The following is a 21,773-nucleotide window of genomic DNA, read 5'->3' on the forward strand; positions in this document are numbered from 1 at the left end:
AACTCAAAAATGGCCCTGGATGAAAAGTAAAAAACTCTCATTTATTTTAGAATGAATTTCTGTATTAAATCGTAACAAAACACAAATAAAAAAAGAGCTTTACAATTTCAAAACTGCATCTCGTCAAGGTGATAAAAAAAAAAAGATGGTGGTACTACTGGGCCTGTTTCAACTGCTTTTCCATCACCCTTATTTTTTCGCGCCGCTTGTGCAGTCGGAGAACTTAACGACGCTTGAATCCATCTGTGACGGGCACTCCGGTGGGAGGCATGACTGACATCTGCCGGGCCGAAGATGGGCCAAAAGTCACAGACTTCCACCGAGTGCTTGTTTAACAATCCCCCACACGGAGCAGGACTCGCGGCCTTTGAAACGGCCAAGCGACGGCTTCATTGGCCCCCACCAACAGGACCGGGACCGGCGATCCGTCCGTAGTGCTGTCCGTGATCCGAACCACCGGGTGATGGGAGAACAGGGGGGGGGGAGAGACTGGATGACAGCGGAGTAGAACAAGACCAGCAGCTCCCAAAAGGGAGGTTGAACTTGGCCCACCTCCAGTCCCGGGGGGGTGGGGTGGGGGGGGGCTTTGGAAGCTCTTGCTAAATCCCACGGTAACATCCACAGTTTGGAGCATTGTTTCGCTGCGGGGATTTTCTGACTACACCAGAATTATGAAGCAACAGAAAGCATGTCGAGACATGGACGCAGCTCCTTTCAAATCAACTTCCTCAACGTTTGTCACTTGCTTTGACTACAAACACATTTATTTGTACGCATGGGTTGGTTATGCAGGACAAGCAACTTGCTTCTACATTCAATTTCTGAATGGGCTCAACATTGAGGGGCTCCCTGTCATTTACAGCGTTTAGAGGCAGAGATAACTTCATTAAACATATTAATTAATATCTGAATGATAATTCCCGGAATGTATTTGCCCTTACATGCAATTTGGCACTATTGGTTCCTTGCCGTTTACAATGACAGTGTGATCTGCATGCGCTTGTCTGTATTTAATAATATGTGTAATTTGTTTACCAAAATCTCTAGGGTACAAATAGTGTTTTGTAAGTGATATCATTAAGTACTTTTGGCTGCAAAGACTCAGCTTGATACGAAGGTATCAATGGACAGCAGTGGAGTGTGTTGATAAAACACAGGATGCGGTTTGGAGAGGGGAACTGAGAATTTCGTTACACATGACAGCATTACCCGGGCATCACAGTATTTTAACTGGGATTTTAAAGTAAACAGCTGGCAGGGGGGTGATGTGAAAAGCCCCAAAACAGCATGCCATCAAACCGAGCAGCGGAGGCCTCTAATAGGTCATAACACGGGCTTGAAAAGAGCTTAAATGTTAAACACCGAGGATGCAATGGACGGTGCCCAAAAGACACCTTCGATATGCAAAGGGAGGTCACGTTTAATGATGACATGGGTGGAGCTGCAGGAGAAATTTGCATCCCAATCACTAAAGATTAAGGATAAAAGATCAGACTGATTAAATCCGGAGGTGTTGTGGCTGCACAATGTAAATGTAGATTAGCCTCAAAACAGAGGGTTTAAACATCCCTTGACTACTGTTCAGCAAATATTATGGTAGCACTGACATGGGTAATTCTGTACATTGAGGCTAGGGTCAACTCTTCCTTTACCTTGATTGTATTTAGACCATTATGTTTTTTGCTCAATCCACCCTCAGGGCATACCCGAAAGACGACCTATTAAGCTGTGTTTTCACAATGCTTCTTCCACTGCAGATGTTCTAACTAAATGTACAGAAAGAAACACTAAATACACTACATTTTGTTAAAATAATTCCACCCTGAGGCGAAACGCTTGGGAAACACAGGGTTGTTGAAAAAATACCACATCCGGAAAGGGATCCAGTCCGGGTGTCGCACGTTGATGACGTAACAGCAGTACAAACCTCAACGTTAGCCGTTTTGACATCTTAATTGTGTTTTAACCACCGACTGACTTCAGAACGCAGGTAAGGCAGGAAGTTATGTTCTCTGTGGCATGTTCACTGGTCTTTCTAGCGGCAAAAGCGTTGTCGTGACGCTGCACAATGCGTTTTTGCAACCTGTTTTAAAAGTTAACGTTAGTTGAATTGCTAACGGCAGGTTAGCCAAAGTTGCTATAGATGAGGCAAGGATGCATACAACTTAACTTCAATGTGATATGTTTTTAATGAGCTAAAAATGCAAGAGTTCCGTGCTACAAAAGAAGACCCAGCAGCAGCGTGTATTATACTGAAACGTAGTGTGTAACGTTAAGTTATGAGTTACGCGAGTACAACTTGATTAAGCTAACGTTCACTGCAGGCAACCATGGTAACGTTAGCTTAGCTTTTAGTAAATGAAGTAACAAACCAATCCCCCCCCGTGAACACGTACCGTGAAGATGGTTAGTGAGTTAACGGGATATGTGTATAACCAGACGTGCAAGTTTTTGTTTAGAATAGTTTTCATTCTAGTAAGCGTTCAGCTGGTGATTTCACTGATTAAACCACAACTTTAAACTGAGTGACCATCGATGAAATGTTAATACATGACGTCTCACGTTGTAGCCCACGCAGAATTCAGTTATTATTGTGTCGCAACATTTCTCATCCAATATTCGGTGTGTTGACATGTCAAAAAGTCCAGAGGAGCAACAACAGTTGTTTTTTTTTAAACAAAGGCTTCTACAGTGTCACATAACAGGTGGTAAAATTGCCTCATGCACCTAGACGAAAATATTGCCTCTTACAACCTACCACTGACCACCTGACCTGCCGCTCTGACAGAGGAACCTACCACTGACCACATGACCTGCTGCTCTGACAGAGGAAACCACCCGACCTGCCGCTCTGACAGAGGAACCTACCACCAACCACCTGACCTGCCGCTCTGACAGAGGAACCGACCACTGACCACTGTAACCTACCACCGACCTTCGGCACCTGCCGTTATGAAAAAGGAAGCTTTCACCGACCACTTATTCGCACTCGGCGTCACTCCCTAGACGTGAGTCACAAACTACCCGAAATACAAGATAAGCTAGAGGATTATCCTTTACTACATTACATGCCATTTAGCTTACGCTTTTATCCTAAGCGACTTGCATGTGCATTTCAACCATAGGGAAACTCAAAAGAACCAGCAACAACAAAGTGCAATTTCATTAAATAGGCCGATTTATAACTTGCTATAGATAGGAGCCCGATAATATGAGTAATTTAAATGAATGTAATAAACCATGGAGCTGTTTTAAATATTTTGTTTTAACCTTACTCTTGTGTTAGCTTGCTGTTATCAACTCTCATTTTATTTTGACCAGTGTCCCAAATTAGCTGTAAAATACACTAACAACAATCATGTGATTTGTTTCTCATCTCTTGGTTTCCTTGATTAGGCTTAATAGTCCATGAAAATATTGATTTTAATATTTTTGGTGTGGGCCTCAGGGCCTTTTTCTGTCAGCTGGTGACTCTGCAAGTCATTAACTCGATACTGAATCGACCTCCTATGGTCGTCTATGTTTGTATACTAGATAAAAAGGTAAAAATGAGAATCCCCTGAAGCTCACATGATTGGGAGAGGAGCTGGCTGGCAGTGCACTTACGATTTTAGTTTGGCCTGTAATTATTATCACTGGGTCGAAACCGACCATAACAACAAAAAGGTCATAGATTCAACCAGAGCATTTTATAATTTAGTGAAAAAAAGTTTTTATTCTGTTGAAATAGATTCCTGACAAAGTCCAAAAGCCTTGATGCAATGAACACATTGATGTGCTGACCCAAACACAAGAGAAAGGGTTTAGTCTGCTCCTTCTGTTCACCTGGGTGAATGTCACATGACCCATGTGGGCTTTGTCTCCAAAACAATAAGATAAGTAAACAATAATACCGCAGTTTTTTTCAAGTGACAAAGTTGAAGCAATCAATTGAGAACGTAGTAGGAATAGTTTAAGTTTACTTATATTAATGTTACGTTTCTATTCCAAGCCGGCACCGAGGCGACAGCAGATCAAACACAACTTAATACAACTTCCTGACCGTTTTTTGGAAATTAAAACATGTTCATACTAATACTTAATTAGTGCTCAACCCAGTTTTTTTGATGGCAGTTACTGTTTTGTAAAAGCCCCTCCGGCAGAGTGTGTCGCAGGAAAGACATTTCAATCATATGGAAAATTCTAATGAAGTCTCAAAATAACCCCATAGGTTTTCATTGGTACTGTGCTCCTTGAATCCAGTTATACAGGTTCCTATGCCACCCATATAGAATATAATATGTACTGGTTTCAAGTTAAAAACATTTCTGGACAGATGTGAATTAATATGGAAGTAAACCTGTGTCATCGGGGGTTGAAATAAGGAGTGCGTCAAGCTAAAAAGAACGAGCACCCGCCGATCTCATTTGGGTATTAAGCGGCATTCAAAGTCTACGTAACGTTAAATGAGTCTTCATGACCATGGGTAAACTTTATTGAGGATCTGGCACAACACAGCGACCTGCAAGTAGCGCAGAGTCTTACATAAAGGGATGTACGTCTTAATGCGAGGCTTTAGAATTTATCTCAAAGGGATCCTGTATTTGCTCATAAAGTCTGAAACGAGAACCCATGTTTCAGTGACGGTGTTACGTGCCTACTGGTTTTTGAACCTACTGGTTTTTGAACTACTGGTTTGGCTACGGGTGCGTGTTTGTTTTGCCCCGACAGGCAGGTGTTGTCTGCCTCCGTCACACGAGTCGTCACACATTTGCAAACATATTGTGCTGAAAATGTTCAAAAATGCATCCCATCTCCATTGCAGCGATTACGATTGTGTAAGTGAGCACTACGTCACTGCCAATACATAAAAGAACATTTATTAAAAGTTCACCACAACCTGGAATCGAACCGTGCAAAACCGTTGTGCCACAAAGTGGCTGCGCTACACACTCGGCCAACCGAGCTTATAGGATTTTAACTGATTTGTATAGTTGTAATAGAGTTGTATATCGTCAGTGGCAAGCAAACGTTTTGGTTCAGGGTCAACATTATATGTTCTTTGTATTTCTTCATACGTTGCCACACTGATGAGTCCCCTGGCATGATGAAGAGTTAAAGCCCCGTTATTATTGGACATGGCTACAATCCGAAGCCCAAGGTGCATTGGGTTCTCGCTCCTTTAGCTTGACGCTCCTGATCTTGAATCTAGAATCGATTGCTCTTCCTTAGTGTCCCGGATGTTGGTGTCTCACGGCTGAATTCTTTGGGCTGAATATTGTAACCATGATTTTTATTGCGGCTGAATATATTAACAGTGATTTTTTTAGGTTGAATTTTTTTGCAGTATTTTAATGTTGAAAAACATTCATATACATTATTTCAATGCATAAATATATATATCACCTTTTTATTTTAACCCCCGATGACACAGGTTTACTTCCATATTTATTCACTTCTGTCCAGAAATGTTTTTAACTTGAAACCAGTACATATTATATTCTATATGGGTGGCATAGGAACCTGTATAACTGGATTCAAGGAGCACAGTACCAATGAAAACCTATGGGGTTATTTTGAGACTTCTTTAGAATTTTCCATATGATTGAAATGTCTTTCCTGCTACACACTCTGCCGGAGGTGCTTTTACAAAACAGTAACTGCCATCACAAAAACTGGGTGGAGAGCCGTTGCTGTCCATTCATGTCACAATTAAACAAAAGGCCGTCAAGAAGCCGAAAATGTTTAATTTAAATATGATCGTTACTACATTCAAAGAGAAGTGTATTGTATTTTCACTTGATTTTGTTGTGGCAATTCTTTTTCATCAGTTAAACATATTCATTTCTACTTTGTCTATTTGATCTGTTGAGAAATACACCGTATTTAAACCAGAATGAACATTGATTTTGTTACCGTTTTCTATTTCACTCAAATCCACACTTTTGTTTACTGGTATGTTACCGTAGAGATTACTGTAGCGTTAAGGGTTCTCCATTGTGCATCTTTTTGTATAAATAGAAATTCAAATCAATAGTGGCATCTGAGGTTTTGAACAGCTCTGCCTATCTGCCCTTCCATCTAAAGCAAAGCGTGGCCTCTCGCTCACAGACGTGTGGGAGGAGAAGGAGTGGGAGGAAGGAATTGGTGAGAACTGTAAATCAGTGCGCCTTTATTCTTCCCTGTATTATCTCAATAGTGTCTGATTTCAACGGGGGAATAAATCCACATCAGGCTGACAGAATGCTGTCATTGTGACCTAACAGCCCGAGTCTGTCTCGTACCACTGTAAAATCAATGTTGCTGCAACCGCTTCCACACGCTTCTTCCCTCGACATCGTGAGTCGTCTCTAACTGCGCGCTGCGTTTTTTTTCCCCCACAGGAGATGTCCTCTTTGTGTGGCCCCAGCAGCAGCTGCCAAGATGCAGATCAAGCGGCTGCAGAGAAACAAGTAAGCATGAGAGGACGCTTGAATTCCATGCATTTTTCATGACGTTATGCTTTGGAAACATGGCTCTACTGCCAAAATGAGGGATGATCCGGTAGCATTATTCACAACCGTGCATGTGCTACATTCAATGACATTATTAGATTGGATTCCAGTTTATTGTAATAGCAGAGATCTCAAGTATTAAGACAACAAAATAGACCTAAGCAAAAGTATTTATTTAAGCAATAAGGTACGAGAGGCACCCCCCCCCCCCCCTCCAACCAATCACAACGCTGGATTTCATCTACCTGTATTATACTCAGTAATATAGCAAATACATTGAGAATGAACATCAGGGACTGGATATGGAGATGCTTATATATACATATACATATATATACACACACACACACACACAGCCTATTTATACAGTATAATCAGTATGAGATGAATACGGCAAGATATATCCAGCAGGCAGGCAAAATATATAGTGCTGATAAGTGGTGGTTTGAAAGCTGGAGGTATGATATAATTACGGTGTTCACGATGGGTACTACAGTATGGGCGTGGTGTGCGTAAGAATACGCGCCGTGTGGACACTTGAGTACGTATTGCATTGTGTGCATTGACGGCCCAGGTAAACGCGCGCGCAGCACGGCCTCCGGGCCGAAACGCAGCGCTCGGCGCTGCCTGCTGTTATCAAGTTGGTAAAAGAAGACGGATGAGTCTGTACGCAATTCCTTCTGACTTCAATATTCTGTTTCTGGCACGCAGCTTCAAGCCAAGGACTGTTTTCAGCTGTGGAATAATACACACTCGGTGCTCAATTGAGTACAATGGAGAGGTGTGTGTGTGTGTGCGCTTGTGTTTGGGTGGGATTGAATCAGAACTACATGCTATTTAAGTCATAACTTGTCACCCGGAGCAGTAATAGACAATCACGCGGCTGGCTGGTTAGCCAGCTGCTTTGGAAAGGTCCACGTTGAGCTGACGTGATTTAATCCAGAGTCTTGTGTCCGTTCCAGGAGAAGGAGCATCCCCGGGTCCTCATCCCCGAGTTGTGCCGCCTCTTCTACCAGCTGGGGTGGGTGACGGGGACGGGCGGAGGCATCAGTCTGAGACGAGGGTTCGTCACCATCCTCTTCTATGAAATGGAGTCCTTCTCTTTGCATATGTTTTGAAATCACGCCGAGAAATGTAAGGTTTTTGTGCCGCGAGGCCGACGTGAGGTCAGCTGCATCGGTTTTGACAATGTGTGCACGTCTCTGGGTGAAGGCAGAAGGCCACCGCGTCGCTCAAAGAACCAGGGTTCAAGCTGGAGGCTTCGACGGGCCATCACCAACATCTTTGAACTGGTTTTTGGGTCCTCTGAGGTAACGAAATCCCGGCTGCCCCAGCTGCCATGTCGAAGTGTCCCTGAGCAAGACACCAAAACCCCTAATTGTTCCCCAGGAAAAATGTAACACAAGGGTTAATAATGCAATGTAAGTCGCTTTGGATAAAAGCGTCAGCTAAATGACATGTAATGTTAGAACATTGCCACTCTGAAAAGGCCGACCGGAGCGTTTCCTTGCAGTGTTTAATGATTATACCTTTTAGATTTCCGCTGCAATACCCAAAGCTATTTAGAGTATCATAGTTAAGCTTCTATTTTTCCTGAAGTAAAAAAAAAAAAAGGTTGACAGGTCACAAAGGATTTATGGCCCTAACTGGGGAATATTAGACTTATCCATGAGAAGAATGTTTACAGGTCTGTGCTCGTTGAGCTCAGGAGGCCTTTAAGACGTATTGACTTACTCTGGATAAAGGAAGGTGGATAAAGGGAAACGCGTTACGCAATCGAGAATGGCTACAGTGTCATTTTAGCAGATCGTGTTCGTTACTCGCTAGCACAGAGATTCCAGGCCTTTCGTCCCTTTTGGGGGAAGTTCCCATTTATTCGTTATCCCTGATCTCACTGGTGCGTCACCCATGCGTCATCACCTGTGATCCCATATGTAGACTCCCTGTCACACTAATACACACTGCCACCTGTGGCCAACCTGAGCGTGGCTGCCAACACCATGTCGTACACAAACCTCACAAATGGCTCCCACACTGGTGTATTTTTATTTACTGTGAGAGACGATCGCACAGAGTTTAAGGTCTGAAGCTTTTTGTTTCTTTTCTTTCACGGTTGCTCGGTGTTTGACTCAGAAACGACTCTGAGCCCGAGGCCAAACACAACCAAAATCAATAGGATACTCTTTTATTGGCTGTGTTTTTCAGCACAGACGAGCACAATCGCTCTTTCCTCCTCCTTCTATGGGGGGGGGGGGGAACGTCCCGGCTCTCGCCGTTTAAGCCCGTTTCTGGTCAGGAAAATGCCGCTGCGTGTTTCAACACTGACCGCTTTCCTTGAAGGAAAGACACAATAGCAAAGTAAAAAAAGTCAAATTGGGCAGTCCGGTACGTGCCGGAAGCTGACTGTCCTTTTGAAGAGTGACTTGTGAACGTTTGCTGTGTGCCTCCCAGAGAGCAGATCTACATCGCGCCGTCGGGCGTCCAGAAGGAGAGAATACAGGTCAGTCCGCTCTGCCCGCACCGCCAATTATTCTGCCGCCCCGTACAAATTATCCCGTTTTTAAATACCATCTTTTTTTTTATTCCCCCCGTGTCTGCGCCACGCAGCCAGAAGACATGTTTGTGTGTGACGTGGCCGAGAGGGACATCAGCTGTCCACCTGCCTGGAAGAACTTGAGGAAGAGCCAGTGCACGCCGCTGTTCATGAACGCCTACACTATGAGAGGTGAGTGCCGCCGTGCCGCGCAAACCAGTGTTATTAAGGACCAGTCTGCTCCATAGCAACCGCTGTCCTTTTGAACAAAGTTTGTTTGATTAGAACATCGTTTACTGCTGTGAACAGAAACAATTTGAGTGGCTTAATGGAAAGGAAAATATATATATATATATTATATATAGTCAAATGAATAATGGACTTAAAATCATTTCCTCCTCGTATTCTTTGATAAAACTATGTTACGCACATTTTATTCTATGAACATGTGGCTGTGTGAAAGGTTTTTCTTAAGATCAAATATTTCCTAAATAAGTTCCAGTCATAAAATACAGAGTACTGTATTATGTAGTAATTATATTCAGTTTGCATCCGTCACCAATCGTAAAATTTTCCAGCCTGAACCCATTAATCACACAACTTTAATTAATAACTTTAATTGTAAAAAATAATTTCAGAGCCCGTCATCATTTGCAGGTGGTCGCATGCTTTGTCTTTGCTTTTGACTTCTACAAGTACACATTGCTCAAAAATCCTAACCGGCCTTTCCTTTGCTCAAACACAGGGGCACAGGCCGTTATACACACCCACTCCAAGGCTGCTGTCATGGCAACACTGCTGTATCCTGGCAAAGAGTTCACCATTACGCACCAGGAGATGATCAAGGGGATCCGTAAAGACCGCTCGGGCACCAACTATCGGTATGTGACCAAGGCCCGAGGATTAAGTCCAAAGAGGCGCCGAGCTTTGCCATCGCTCCGTGGAAGTTTAAAAATGATCTCTGCACTCGCAGTGGAAATCATAAGCAGCAGGTTTCCGACCCAAACTTTTAAAAACACGGTGAAAATAGTACTATTAACTCTTAAGTCAATTAACTGTAGTCCACAAGGCTTTAACACATCGTAATGCAAGGCAGTGAAAGCGCTATTAACATCAGCCGCTAGCGCCATTCCCTTTAGCTTTAAATTAGCACAACGCACCAACAATAGCACTTAGTGGCTACATGTCCCACCCCAGTGGTTCACAAACTGGGAGGGGGGGGGGGGGGGGGTTTAGCGCTGTGTGTGTGTGTGTGTCTTTGTGAGAAAGTTGCGTAAAGCGCTTTGAGTTGTTGGACGTCCTTTCACCTTTAACAATGGCCTTCATCAGGAACGAGCATAAGCACATAACCATTGCACATCAAATCAACCACATGAGGAGTGCGATTGTACGGCCCTCCTCCGGCTCGGCGGACGGCAGGAGTTACGAAAAGGTTCGGCTGTTTCTCAGCCGTGGCCCCTATTGTGGAGGAGATGTGCCCCGCCTCGTCTTTCTTTGAACAGGAAGGCCGATACAAATCACAGGCTGGAACATGTGGTGCTTTCTGCACATCACAGGCCTTGTTGCTGGATTTCTTGTCCCTTTTTTTACTTTTTTTTTTTTTCTCCATACTTGATAAAAGCCATTGAGGTGACGCGTGTTTGCTTTAAACAAAGCGAACAGGGAGAAGAAGGTCAGACACATCTTCTATCTGATGAAGGAGGGTGACAGCGGGAGACAATTCTGGTTTTTAATAGTCCGTTGAAATAATTGTTCAGATTGTAAAATGGTGAGAGAAAAAAAAAAAAAAGCGCTGGGGTGACGACTTCATGTTGCTTGACTTGCTTTAACCGACTGTCCCGATGCTGAAGTTCCACTAGCGGCGCGCGGCAGAGAGGAGCGGCGGCAGAGTCGACTGACTCGCCGCCAGCGTCCTTCTGACCGAGCGCACGTGTCCGCAGGTACGACGAGAGCCTCGTCGTGCCCATCATCGAAAACACGCCGGAGGAGAGGGACCTGACGTTCCGCATGATCCGCGCCATGGAGGAGTACCCCGAGTCGTGCGCCGTCCTCGTGCGCCGCCACGGCGTCTACGTCTGGGGGGAGTCGTGGGAAAAAGCCAAGACCATGTGAGCAGCCCCGCCTCCGCCTGCTCTCACTCCCCCCCGGCGGCGGCAGGCGAAATCACTCTCTTGTTTGTCTGTTTGTGCCTCTGCGCAGGTGCGAATGCTTCGACTACCTGTTTGACATCGCCGTGCAGATGAAGCGGTGCGGCCTGGACCCCTCGGCCCGGCCCACGGAAGAACGGGGGCTGGTCTGACATTCACCGCGGCTTTTTTTTTTTTTTTTTTTTCAAGACGGACGTGTTGCGGAAAGGTCAGCGGACGCAGGAGAGCGAGTTGTAATCCTTTGTCTCTCTCTCTCCCTCTCTCTCCCGGGGCGCCGCTTCACATTTGATGGGATTTGACGGGGGGGGGGGATCGAACGCCTGTGATCTGAGACAAACGCGGGCGGGACTCACGGCCCTCGGGTTCAAACGCTTCCCGTTCACATGACTCGTGCAGCTCGATCGATCCGAACGGGGAACAACGGCTTCAATCAAAAAAAAAGGACCCAATGCAGATTGTCAATCAAAGTTGTGCTTTTTCTTTTTTTTTAATCATTTTATGGCAAGCGAGTTCCCTCCCAAAGCCCAAATGTCTCAATCTCCTCCTAAAATAAATAAATTTATATAATTAATAATTTAAATAAATGTGTATTTATCTTTCCTCACCGAAACTGAACGAAAGCTTGACGCATTGTCAACGTCAGACCGGCAGAAACCAAATGTCAAAAATGCACGTTATTATCCCCAATAAGCACGTCTCATGCATTTGAAATCCATCGTATTACCTGTCAGCTACAATAGTTATAAATAGTAGCGGCAGTAGTATAATAGTAGACTACAACCGTCCACTCGGGTGTAGTTTCAGTCTCATTTGTGGACTGATGAACAGCAACCATTAAATCTGTCCTTCCATTATCCCAGATACATAAATAACTGTTTTTATTGTCTTCTATTAGAGTTGATTGGATTTTACCTTCTCGCTGCTGTTCTACGATTCCAACCACCGCTCGCGTTGTCTTGTGATCAAACGGCAGCCGCCACGATATCCATCGAGATCAGTGATCTTCCATCTTATCGCAATTGATTCCGCGTGTAGCTGTCATCGGCTGTGTATACTTATCTGTTCCTCTGTTTGGTGGGGGGGGGTGCACATTAATCAACGCTTTGGTGTCCACCTCTGGCTGTCGGCGCTATCGACGCCGCGGTGTGTTTTCATGCGGCGGGCCCGAGTTGCGCTGCAGTTACACTTCACTTTTACATGAGTGGAGCATCCCCCCCCCCCCCCCCCCCCCCCTCCACCTGCTCGACCACGCTTACTTCCTGTAGGCCCTCCATGACCTGCACTTTGTTCCCCCCCCCCCCCCCAAAGAGCTTGTTTTAGTCCTGCTTGGTTCACGGACATTTGAATGCACAACAAACAAGAAAACCCCATCAAGGTTTTTGATCCCTTTGTTCTTCATCGCTGCAGCCATTAGCCGCCTTTTTCTTGAACATGTTCTTATCAGTCGCCGTGCAGGGCATCTCATTACGAGCATTGCAAAGAACTGTTATTTTCTCCCTCCTCCTCAGTCAATTGGGGGGGGGGGGGGGGGGGGGGGGATGTGTAGCTGTTCAGCGGCTGTAATGGCGCCTCTCAACCCGTAAATTATGTTCGAGTTGTATTAACGCGTTTGGCACCCGTGTCTCGGGAGAAAAGAAAACACTCACTGTTGCCGCACCGTATTTTTTTTGGGGGGGGGGGATATTGATTTAAGTGTCAATGTGTTTATGATTTTTAGCGTCGGTAAAAGCCTTGTGACAGGCAAAATGGGGATATAAGTTCATATTATTGATGTTCAGACACTCGCACAAAAAAGGAACCATTTAAAGCTCACTAATGTATCTCAGGGTCAACATTTAAAAGACCATTTTTGCCTTTTCACCATCTTATTCTGCTCCTCTCTGACGTGAGCTTTACGGATGAGGTGTTGGATTTGAAAGCGGAACACGGCAGGCGTGTTATGATCCTATTGAGTCACCAGCATACTTTCAATTACTACGCGGGTTCTTGAATGTGGTTTTCAGGCGGTGAATAAGCACATCATTTTCAATGAGATGTATACTTTTGGCCCCTGAAGAAACAAAATAAATGGTTTTATTTATTTTAATGATGCATTTCAAAGCCGGAGAAACGGAAAAATCACACTATGGGAGCCCTTCAACGTGGAAAACCCTTTTCTTTCTGGTGATTGACAGCCCATTGAAAACACAGCAAGGTTTTTTTTTTTTATTCTTCTCACGAGCAGAGTGGGCAACAACCTCACATGTTGGTGTAATTGACCAACAATCAGAGTCGATCACCCCCCCTCCCCCCCCCCCATGTTCCTCTCATTAAAGGGCAACATAGCCTGCTGATTTTCAGCTTTATACTAGAACATTTTTTTTTGACAAAAAAACCCACTATTTTTGTCCCCACCTGTGTTTATTCTCTGCCTGAAACGCTCTCGTGCATGAGCCCCCCCCTCTCAGAAAAATCCCAGTGTGCTCTGATTGGTTTGTGAAAGTAGTTCTGTGAGCGGTATAATGAGCCGCCGTGTGACACACTGGGAGCGAAGTCCAAATGGGTTTTTGGATCACATGATGGTTTCACATGTTTCATGATCTATGCAACCCTCGACTGACTAGATTGTCCTTTTTTCATTTTTTTTTTCTTCCCCCCCACGGGTTGAACTCCAGACGCCCAAATGCGTTGGCTGAAACGCTGGAAAAGCAATCTCTCTCTTTTTTTTTTTTTTTGTGTCGGCGCTGAAATGTGTCCTTGAAGAATCGTCGATCGTCCTTCAGTGGTCCCGATTGCAATAATGAAACGACCCAAAAAAAAAACCCAAAGTCAACGCGGACCCTCGAGGAGACGTCTGGAGAAGCCTCAAACAAAAGGCTCGAGCCCGGCGCTGCTACAGTAAGAACAAAAACAACAACAAAAAAGCCGCGCCGTGTGCTTTTTGGCTTTTGTCCTCTGTGGGCTGACGGGGTTCGTTGTCTGCCAAGTTCCAACGTGAAGCCGCCTCCTCCGTCCAACTTATCAGAGCGGCAGCAGCTCTCCGCTTTGGGCCCTCTCCTTCCCTTCAAATCCTTTTTTACACGGGGCCCCACTTTGTTTTCCTCGCCGGCTCTGACTTTGCCGATAGAGATGTGAAGAACATCAATGCCCCCCTTTTGCTAGAAACCCCTCTTGTTTCGGCTCCACAAAGTGAAATGATTTCAGCCCCGACTGTGGAGTCTTTTTTCAGGTGGCGTTTAAAACGAACACGAGTCTCGGGCGTTGGTGCGGGATGAAACGTGATGCTTTTGTTGTATAAACGGTGTGACTGCAGATTACTCGTGTTTCCACAGTTCATTTAGCTAATTATTGTTTGTGTTGAAGGGAGAAGGCTTTGAACCTGTTTATCCGGTGCGACTGGTTGGGAAGCTGTCGCATCCATAACTCCGTACCGTGTGCTCCAGGAGCTCCACTAAACACGACGTCTAATGACCAGCAGTCACCTGTTCATGAATACTTCATCAGTCCACTGCATTAATAGAGTATTATTTCATGCTCGCGTGATATACTTGTTATTCTTTGAGGAGATGCCAGCGTGTCTGACTTCAAACGCATGAGGTTCATTACGACTGTGAGATGCAGCTCAGTCTCAAACAGGTGGATTGGACATTAGATCATGTAAATCATCTAAGATGAAAACTCTGAATTAATATGACCTCTTATGTGCAAATGTGTACACATATCTGCCTAATACATTAATAAAGGATATATTTATGTAATTAATGAGTAAGATGCTGGATTTACAGGAGAAGCGATGAGAGAGAGAATGTTTGGCATCATTTATGAATCTTGTCTTCTTCGACCAGGAACCACGGAACGCAAAGTCATACATGATGTTGATCCTACATGAGAAAAGGAAGTAATGCCACTAAATGAGAGCGCTGGTGCAACATTGTTCCCCAGAGGCCCACCGGTGAGGAACGTATCACTCTCCACTTGACTCCAGGTTAAAGACTTTGTTAGTTTAGCTGTTAAATATCTGACGGGGTCAACACTCGTTTGTGTTGGTGTCCTTGAAGCAGTTGGGCCACAGTGATGAATATGTCTGACATGAAGTCACCTTATGCATTCCCTCACATCCTTCATCTTACATGCAAGTGCAGTCAAGACCTTTTATTTGAAAATGTGACCGTTTTACTCAACTTAAGTTACGTTATTCCATTTTAATTAGGAGTAACATAACCGTAATTCTCAAAGAATGTTTCTTTCATAACATTTCGGTACATTAAAGAAAATAATAGAAATCAAATAGTATACCTTAAATGCCATAGAATTGTGTCATGTAACACATGGCACAGTTTAAAAAGTATATAATATAAATCAAAAGGGTTACAGGGCATGAAAAATGGCAGAATAGATTGTTATAAAGAAGACAACAAAAGCCAAGTAAAGTAAACCAAACTAATGTTAAAAAACTCCAATCGTAGTATTTCATTTCAAGGCTATAAAGTCATAATAAGGATGTTAATAATGCTACCAAGTCTAAAAGTCCCAAAATACATTAAAATTGTACAGCGTAGTTGTATAGTAGGCTAAAGTATTTCTTTTAAGAGACTCAAACTCCCACGTCTCATGTGGACAAATGTCCTGCTACAGCATGTCAACACGTCAGAAAGACTTTATGAAAAGTCATAAAAACATCATTTAGTGTGACATCAAGTCATGAAAATGTCATGGCATAGTGACCGGTGACAGGAGGCGTCCGTGGGGAGCGGAGGAGGAAGAGGAGGAGGAGGAGGAGGAGGTCACAAGGGTCATAAGGGTCAAGAAAAAGTCGTATACTATGTTGAAAATGCTAGTATTGTTTATAGAGTAGAATTATGTGCTGTAAATGTTGTAAAAACATCACACTTTGTCAAAAATAAGGTCCTTGTATCCAATGTGGACAAACTATTCACAAAAAAGCATAAAATCAGTTATAGTATATTCTTTCTAGGAAAAAAAATGAAACATGGATTTCTATGCCGTAAAATATCCTTGTGTGTAATTTTCAAAAAAGCATCAAGGCTCATAAAAAGTCACGTTATGTCACACGAGGTCAGAGCAGTATTTATAACTGTAGCCACAATTAATTGAAAACATTTAACGATGAGCAACTTTTACAAACACATTCATTTGATCCACTGTTAATAAAGAATTTTTGAATGAAACCGCTTTGCTGGATGGTGTTTAATGAATAGAAAATTAAATTGCATCCAATCTTGAGGGATAAAACCGCCTCCACATTGCTGCTGCTGCTCTGCTGAAGAAGCCCCTTTGGTGACCTTCCACAGACACCAACCCACCCCCACCGTCCGGGGGGGGGGGGGAGACACAAGCAGACTCTCCACCAAGAGGCACCATCGAGCATCCACGGCTCCGCGTGGACCAAAACTCGCCCCCCCACCCCCCCCCCTCCTCTCTTCTCCTCTTCCCGACTGATTCTGCCTCCTGGTCACATGTCTCGTTTGCCTCCCCCAACTGGAGCTCAAGGTTCTGTCATGCAAACTACTTTTTTTGGCCAAATCAAATTAAATGGATTGAGGGGGGGGGGATGACAACCATTCCCAGTGAATGGATTTGCAAGGGACTTAGTCCATTCTTGGCACACTTCGCCCCCCCCCCCCCCCCCCTCCCCACCACAAACCACCCTCTCCAAGAAGCAGCCACAAAGACAGAGCGCCTATGCAGCTGCCGCTTGCACATCGAGGCAATCACAGTTCAATTATCTGGTCCTCCCCGCAGCGTCTTTCATACATAACGTGATTGGACGCATCCAGTTGAGATCTGGCAGACCCGCCTCTAATCTGGTTACCGGCACATCTGGATTAAAATGAACTGTGAGCCCGAGCAGATGTAATGCGATAGTGTTTTACACGTTGCTGCATCGTCGGAGAAGAACCCCGTCGAGGACTGCGGCTCAACCCCCCCGACCCCGTGCAGGAAGGAGACGAGGGGGGGGGTTTCTCCTCCAAACAACTGAGCTGTTTGTCCCCCAGGGGGGGAGCAGTCAAAACATTGGTAATCTGAAACCTAATAGAGAGTTCATCCTCAAAGGAAGAACTGAAGCTGGGTTTCCCCCCCCCCCCAAAAAAAGTTGCAAAAGGCAATAAATAAATGATCGTCAAGACATCTCTGTTTTCATTGTTCATCTCCATAATTCATCCCTGAGAAGCAGGAGACCACATGGACGGCCAACAACTCTCTCGACGTGGAACCGCAGGAACGTAACAGTTTAAGAGGTTCCAGGAAACGACCAAGTGCCAAATGCTTCCATTCAAACCCTTTTGTAGTGATGCCAAACATGTTCATGATTAGACATTATACGTCCCGACCAGAACTGTTTTAGATTGTACAGGAAAACTAAAACTACCAAACGCAACATGACAAATAATAATCTATCCTTCATTCGTCCCGCGATGTGGACATTTTTACCCAACTTACAAACTGGGCTCCCAGGGAGCAGGTGGGGGTAAGGTGTCTTGCTCAGGGACACCTTGGCGTAGCTGAATGTGTCTGAATTTAGAGCATTTATTTGTTCATGTACAGTATATGTATCGATACACAGTAGTTTGATAATAAGAACATACAACCAAAGACAAATTACAACAATCTCCTAACATGAAAGTACTAACCTAACCTAATAATTATAATAAAATGTAAAACCCCGAACCTTCACATCACCAGGCGGCTCCTCTACTCTGCCACTCCAGAGAAACATCAAAATACAAAGGAAAGAAGTGTCTGTCAGGGTGAGGATGAGGCCCCCGCCCCCCCCACACCCCCCCACCCCCAGGTCGCTGCACTCCCTGAGCTGAGGGTGGAGGGTGTAGACCTCCGCAGAACCGCATGTCTGACTCAACCGTACCTCGCTGGTCTCCACGTCGTCCTCTGTTTCCACTTTAATTCGCCGGCCCTCCGGCGCTAATGAGCCCTCGAGGGGGGGAGGACGAGGCTTTGAGGGAGGAATAAAGCAACGAACGAAACCCGGCTGCACCGCCTTCGTCAGATTAGTCACCGTCACCCCGGCTTTCCCCTCCTCAAGGCCCCCCGCTCCGTCTGCTCAGCCGGGGGTCATCGCACCTTTGTTCAGTTTTCAATGGACGGTGGGAGTCACGCGCCATGAGCGAGAAATGAAAAAGCAATAAAGGACTACAAATGACCGCCTGTCGTCTGGTCATCGGCTCCCCCCTCGATTAAGGCCGATGCTCTCATCCTGCAACACGAGAACATAGTATAATGTACATCTATTCATATTGATGCATGTGTGGATATGAATTTGTGTAGGTTTTTAAACAACTTGAAATTCAACAATATGAAATGCAGAACATACGAACTAAGGAGCACAGTTAGTAATGTACTCAGTGGTCCTGCTGTACACTTCTTCTGCTACTTGCAACTATTTGTATCATTTTTGTTAGAAAACTTGAATGTATTGTACATCTTTTACATTGTTCATTCTCCGTTTTTTTCATTTTTGGGGGGAGTTTTTCCTGTGCCGACGTGAGGGTTTCGGGGCAGAGGATGTCGCATGTGTACAGACTGTAAAGCCCTCTGAGGCTAATTTGTTATTTTAGCATATATTCTACATATGCATTTGTGAAACTAGAATGCGTGTCCCTTTAATCGATGACAATGCTGCTTGCTCCCAATAAATGCGCAGATGAAGACGTTTCAGCCGCTCTGGACCTTCCAGACGGCTAATCAATGGAAATACTTAAGTAACATTGGGGGGGGGGGGGCTCGATAGAGCTCTATTTCGTGATGTTGCAGAGATGCGCGTCACCCCTCAGCAACACACCGATCACGTCCTCTCCGTCTTCGGGCGTCCAATCGGCGACGGCGTCACAGACTGAGAACAGCTGCAGTCGTGCGACGCCATCCTGTGCAAAACCCCTAAATGTGCTCGCGGGTCTGAGGAGAAGCTTCACTTGCTGCAACAGTGGCTTCTTGTTGCTGTTTCCCTTTTTCAAAATGTATGCAAATCCTCCGAAACCCTCGACATGTGTGTGTGTGTGTAATTTGTGTCAAATGTCCACTTGTGTTGTGTTTTTGGACGCCATTGTCTCGGCCCTGCTTTTCCTCACACACACCGGCACTCGCAGGTTTTTTTTGCTTTTGCGCGATGGGGGGGGGGGTGGGGGGGGTCACGGACCTTGGAGCCGGAAGGGACGGGATCCGAGCGCACGGCGAGATCTGGAACCGCGTGATCTCTTCTTAAGTGTCGAGTTAACGGAGGGATTCAACGCGGGGCGCCTCGTTTGTGTCAAAGGGTCGTATGACAGCGGCCAGGAACGTGCAATGGGGGGGGTGGGGGGGGGGGTGGGGGGTGGGGTAGACGTTCCTCTACACACCAGGCGCAGAGCCGGTTCGAACGGTGGAACACGCGGCCTCGGAGCCCTCGTGGGGGGGGGGGGGGGGGGGATAAAAAAAAGCGTGAAGCTTCCGGCTTCCTGAGGATGGAGACGTTCCCGCCTCTGGCCTTTTTGTTTTCTACATCGTATTTTCCACTTGAGGTGTGGTGCCACGCTGCCCTCTCGTTGATTCAGAGAGCGGGAGGTATGCAGATGATGCTTCCCACGCAACGGTGGATGATAAAAACAAATTCATGAGTTGGTAAAAAAAAAGAAATTAAAAAGAAAAGGTCTGCACAAAAAAGCCCCGGCTAATAATTTAGACGTGCGGCGAGAAGACAGATCTCACCGAAGCTCTCAGGGAAACCATGACGGCACCTCATCCGTCATCTGTCACCCCCCCCCCCCCCCCCCGCACCCCCCACTTTCAGCCCTTCTCCTGGGCCCCGGCTGGAGAGCATCCTCCGTCTCCCCTTCGCCCACGTAGACACACACACACACACTCACACACACACACACACACTCACAGAGAGATATGATGGATGAGGTGAGCGCGCCACGCAGGCCTCTCTCTCCTCCATCAGAGCACGACCGCGTTTACACCTACAGCGTTCACAGGCGTGGGAACGCAGGCCCACTCGGGGCTCCGCTTTCTCTCCTTCGGAAACGCGGAATATTAAAAACTCTCCTCGCGGCATTCGGAGACTGAATAATATATTTTTTTTTTTAAACAGCGAGTCACAGTGAGATCTGCATTATTTGACTTGACTGAAGTTATTGGCCCGGCTCAGTGCAGTGCTGTTTAATTCAGTCGACTTTAGGCCAAAGACTGTTAGAAAACACTTTGGATCTTCTCTTTAAAGGCGAAAAAGTCAGCCTGCATTTTGCTATTTTGTAGCATTTAAAGCTACTTTTCCTTTCAGCTACGTTGAACTCAACCAGACTTTAATGCAAAAGATATAGCATGGATCTTGGCTGTGAGGATTTACCTCGATTAGGACGCCGTGAGAAGCATGCGGTTACTCTTTTCAGTCACCCAGGCTTGCTTTTGCTTTCAGGGAAATGACAAAGTTGCTCTATAGTTTGGACGCACCTGTCAAAGCCTGTTTCATAATTTAATGTACGTGCGTTTCTCCCTCATTTCAGCTACTTCTTTGTTTAGCAGACATCTGCGGGTAAAGGAGCAGAGTGATGTTCCATTCTTCTTCATGTACTCTGCATGAATTATTGATGAGTCGCTTGCTGAACTTAACATGAAAAAAACAATTCAATAAAACATCAAGAATTTACATTATTTAACGTTTCAAACCGAAGATCACCTAAGCAGTTTAGTGTTGTTTCTTTATGAAATCCAAACTAAATCCAGAGGCTCTTGTTTCTTTTCTTTTTTTTTGTCTCAAAGTGAGTCTGAGTACTTTGATGCTCTCAAAGTTAATTGTGGCGGACGAAGACTTTTTCTTTCATGGGAAAACACGGCGGCGCTGTGGCTGGGTACAAACTGTGCTAAAATCAAGAACAGGGGTCTGTTGTCCCAATTATCATATGTCAATATAAAAGTAGTCTTTGTGAGGAAGCAGGGGAAACATGAAATACATGATATATCCGTTTGTATTACACAGTATTAACGCAAATCAACACTTAACATATGGACATACGTTCATAATTATTATTCATTTTATTCTTGCGTTTCGTCATCCTTAATCATACTATTTGAATTGTTTTTGAATCATTTACATGTTTCTTATGCATGCACTCGGTTTTAAATTCTATCATAAAATGGGAGCAACTCCTCCGTACAATTACCCCCCCTGCTGGGCATAAAAGCACGTTTTCATTCGGACATCTATTTATAAGCGTGTGTGAATACCTTACATCTCAGAGGAGGTTTCATCATTCAGCTGAGATAACTCTGTCACGGATTGGGGGGGGGGGTGGGGGGGGGGGGGGTGGGGGTCGTGATCGGGCCTCGGAGAGTCATCACTCTGACGGCTGTAAAAATGGCGCTCTTCAGGAAAAAACGAGTTTTCGAAGGATCGTCACAGGAGTCGATGCGAAAAGGACAAATCCGGACCACGAGCGGATAGAACGGCGAGTCCTCGGCGAAACGGGGGACGCAACGAACCTCATCGGCAGCTCGGAACCACGCCGTTCCGCGTTCAAGTCGTAAACCCAAGGGTTCCTTTAAGGAAATACCCACTGGAGCAGGGTCGGAAATGTGAAGAGGTCCACGTTAAACCACAACCGTCTTTTTTTTTCTTTTCTTTTTTTT

General features: G+C 45.2%; 1 protein-coding gene across 1 annotated transcript; it reads left to right on the plus strand.

The window, feature by feature from the left end:
• Positions 1-1,863: 1,863 nt before the first annotated feature.
• apip (APAF1 interacting protein) lies at positions 1,864-16,348 on the plus strand. Its single transcript, XM_062561866.1, has 10 exons — positions 1,864-1,990; positions 6,363-6,431; positions 7,436-7,536; positions 8,925-8,973; positions 9,081-9,198; positions 9,752-9,887; positions 10,947-11,114; positions 11,206-11,361; positions 14,496-15,871; positions 15,924-16,348. Exons 2-8 carry the CDS (start codon positions 6,366-6,368, stop codon positions 11,303-11,305), a joined length of 738 nt encoding a protein of 245 aa, XP_062417850.1. The 5' UTR covers positions 1,864-1,990; positions 6,363-6,365; the 3' UTR covers positions 11,306-11,361; positions 14,496-15,871; positions 15,924-16,348.
• Positions 16,349-21,773: the final 5,425 nt, after the last annotated feature.

This window comes from Pungitius pungitius, chromosome 4 (assembly GCF_949316345.1).
Source record: "Pungitius pungitius chromosome 4, fPunPun2.1, whole genome shotgun sequence".
NCBI lineage: Eukaryota > Metazoa > Chordata > Actinopteri > Perciformes > Gasterosteidae > Pungitius > Pungitius pungitius.

Bases quoted from the DNA above. Each gene is read 5' to 3' on its own strand.
- apip (XM_062561866.1), top strand. From the start codon at position 6,366: ATGTCCTCTTTGTGTGGCCCCAGCAGCAGCTGCCAAGATGCAGATCAA. The intron at 8,974-9,080 runs GTCAGTCCGCTC...TGCGCCACGCAG, and splicing joins TCCAGAAGGAGAGAATACAG to CCAGAAGACATGTTTGTGTG. The intron at 9,888-10,946 runs GTATGTGACCAA...ACGTGTCCGCAG, and splicing joins CGCTCGGGCACCAACTATCG to GTACGACGAGAGCCTCGTCG.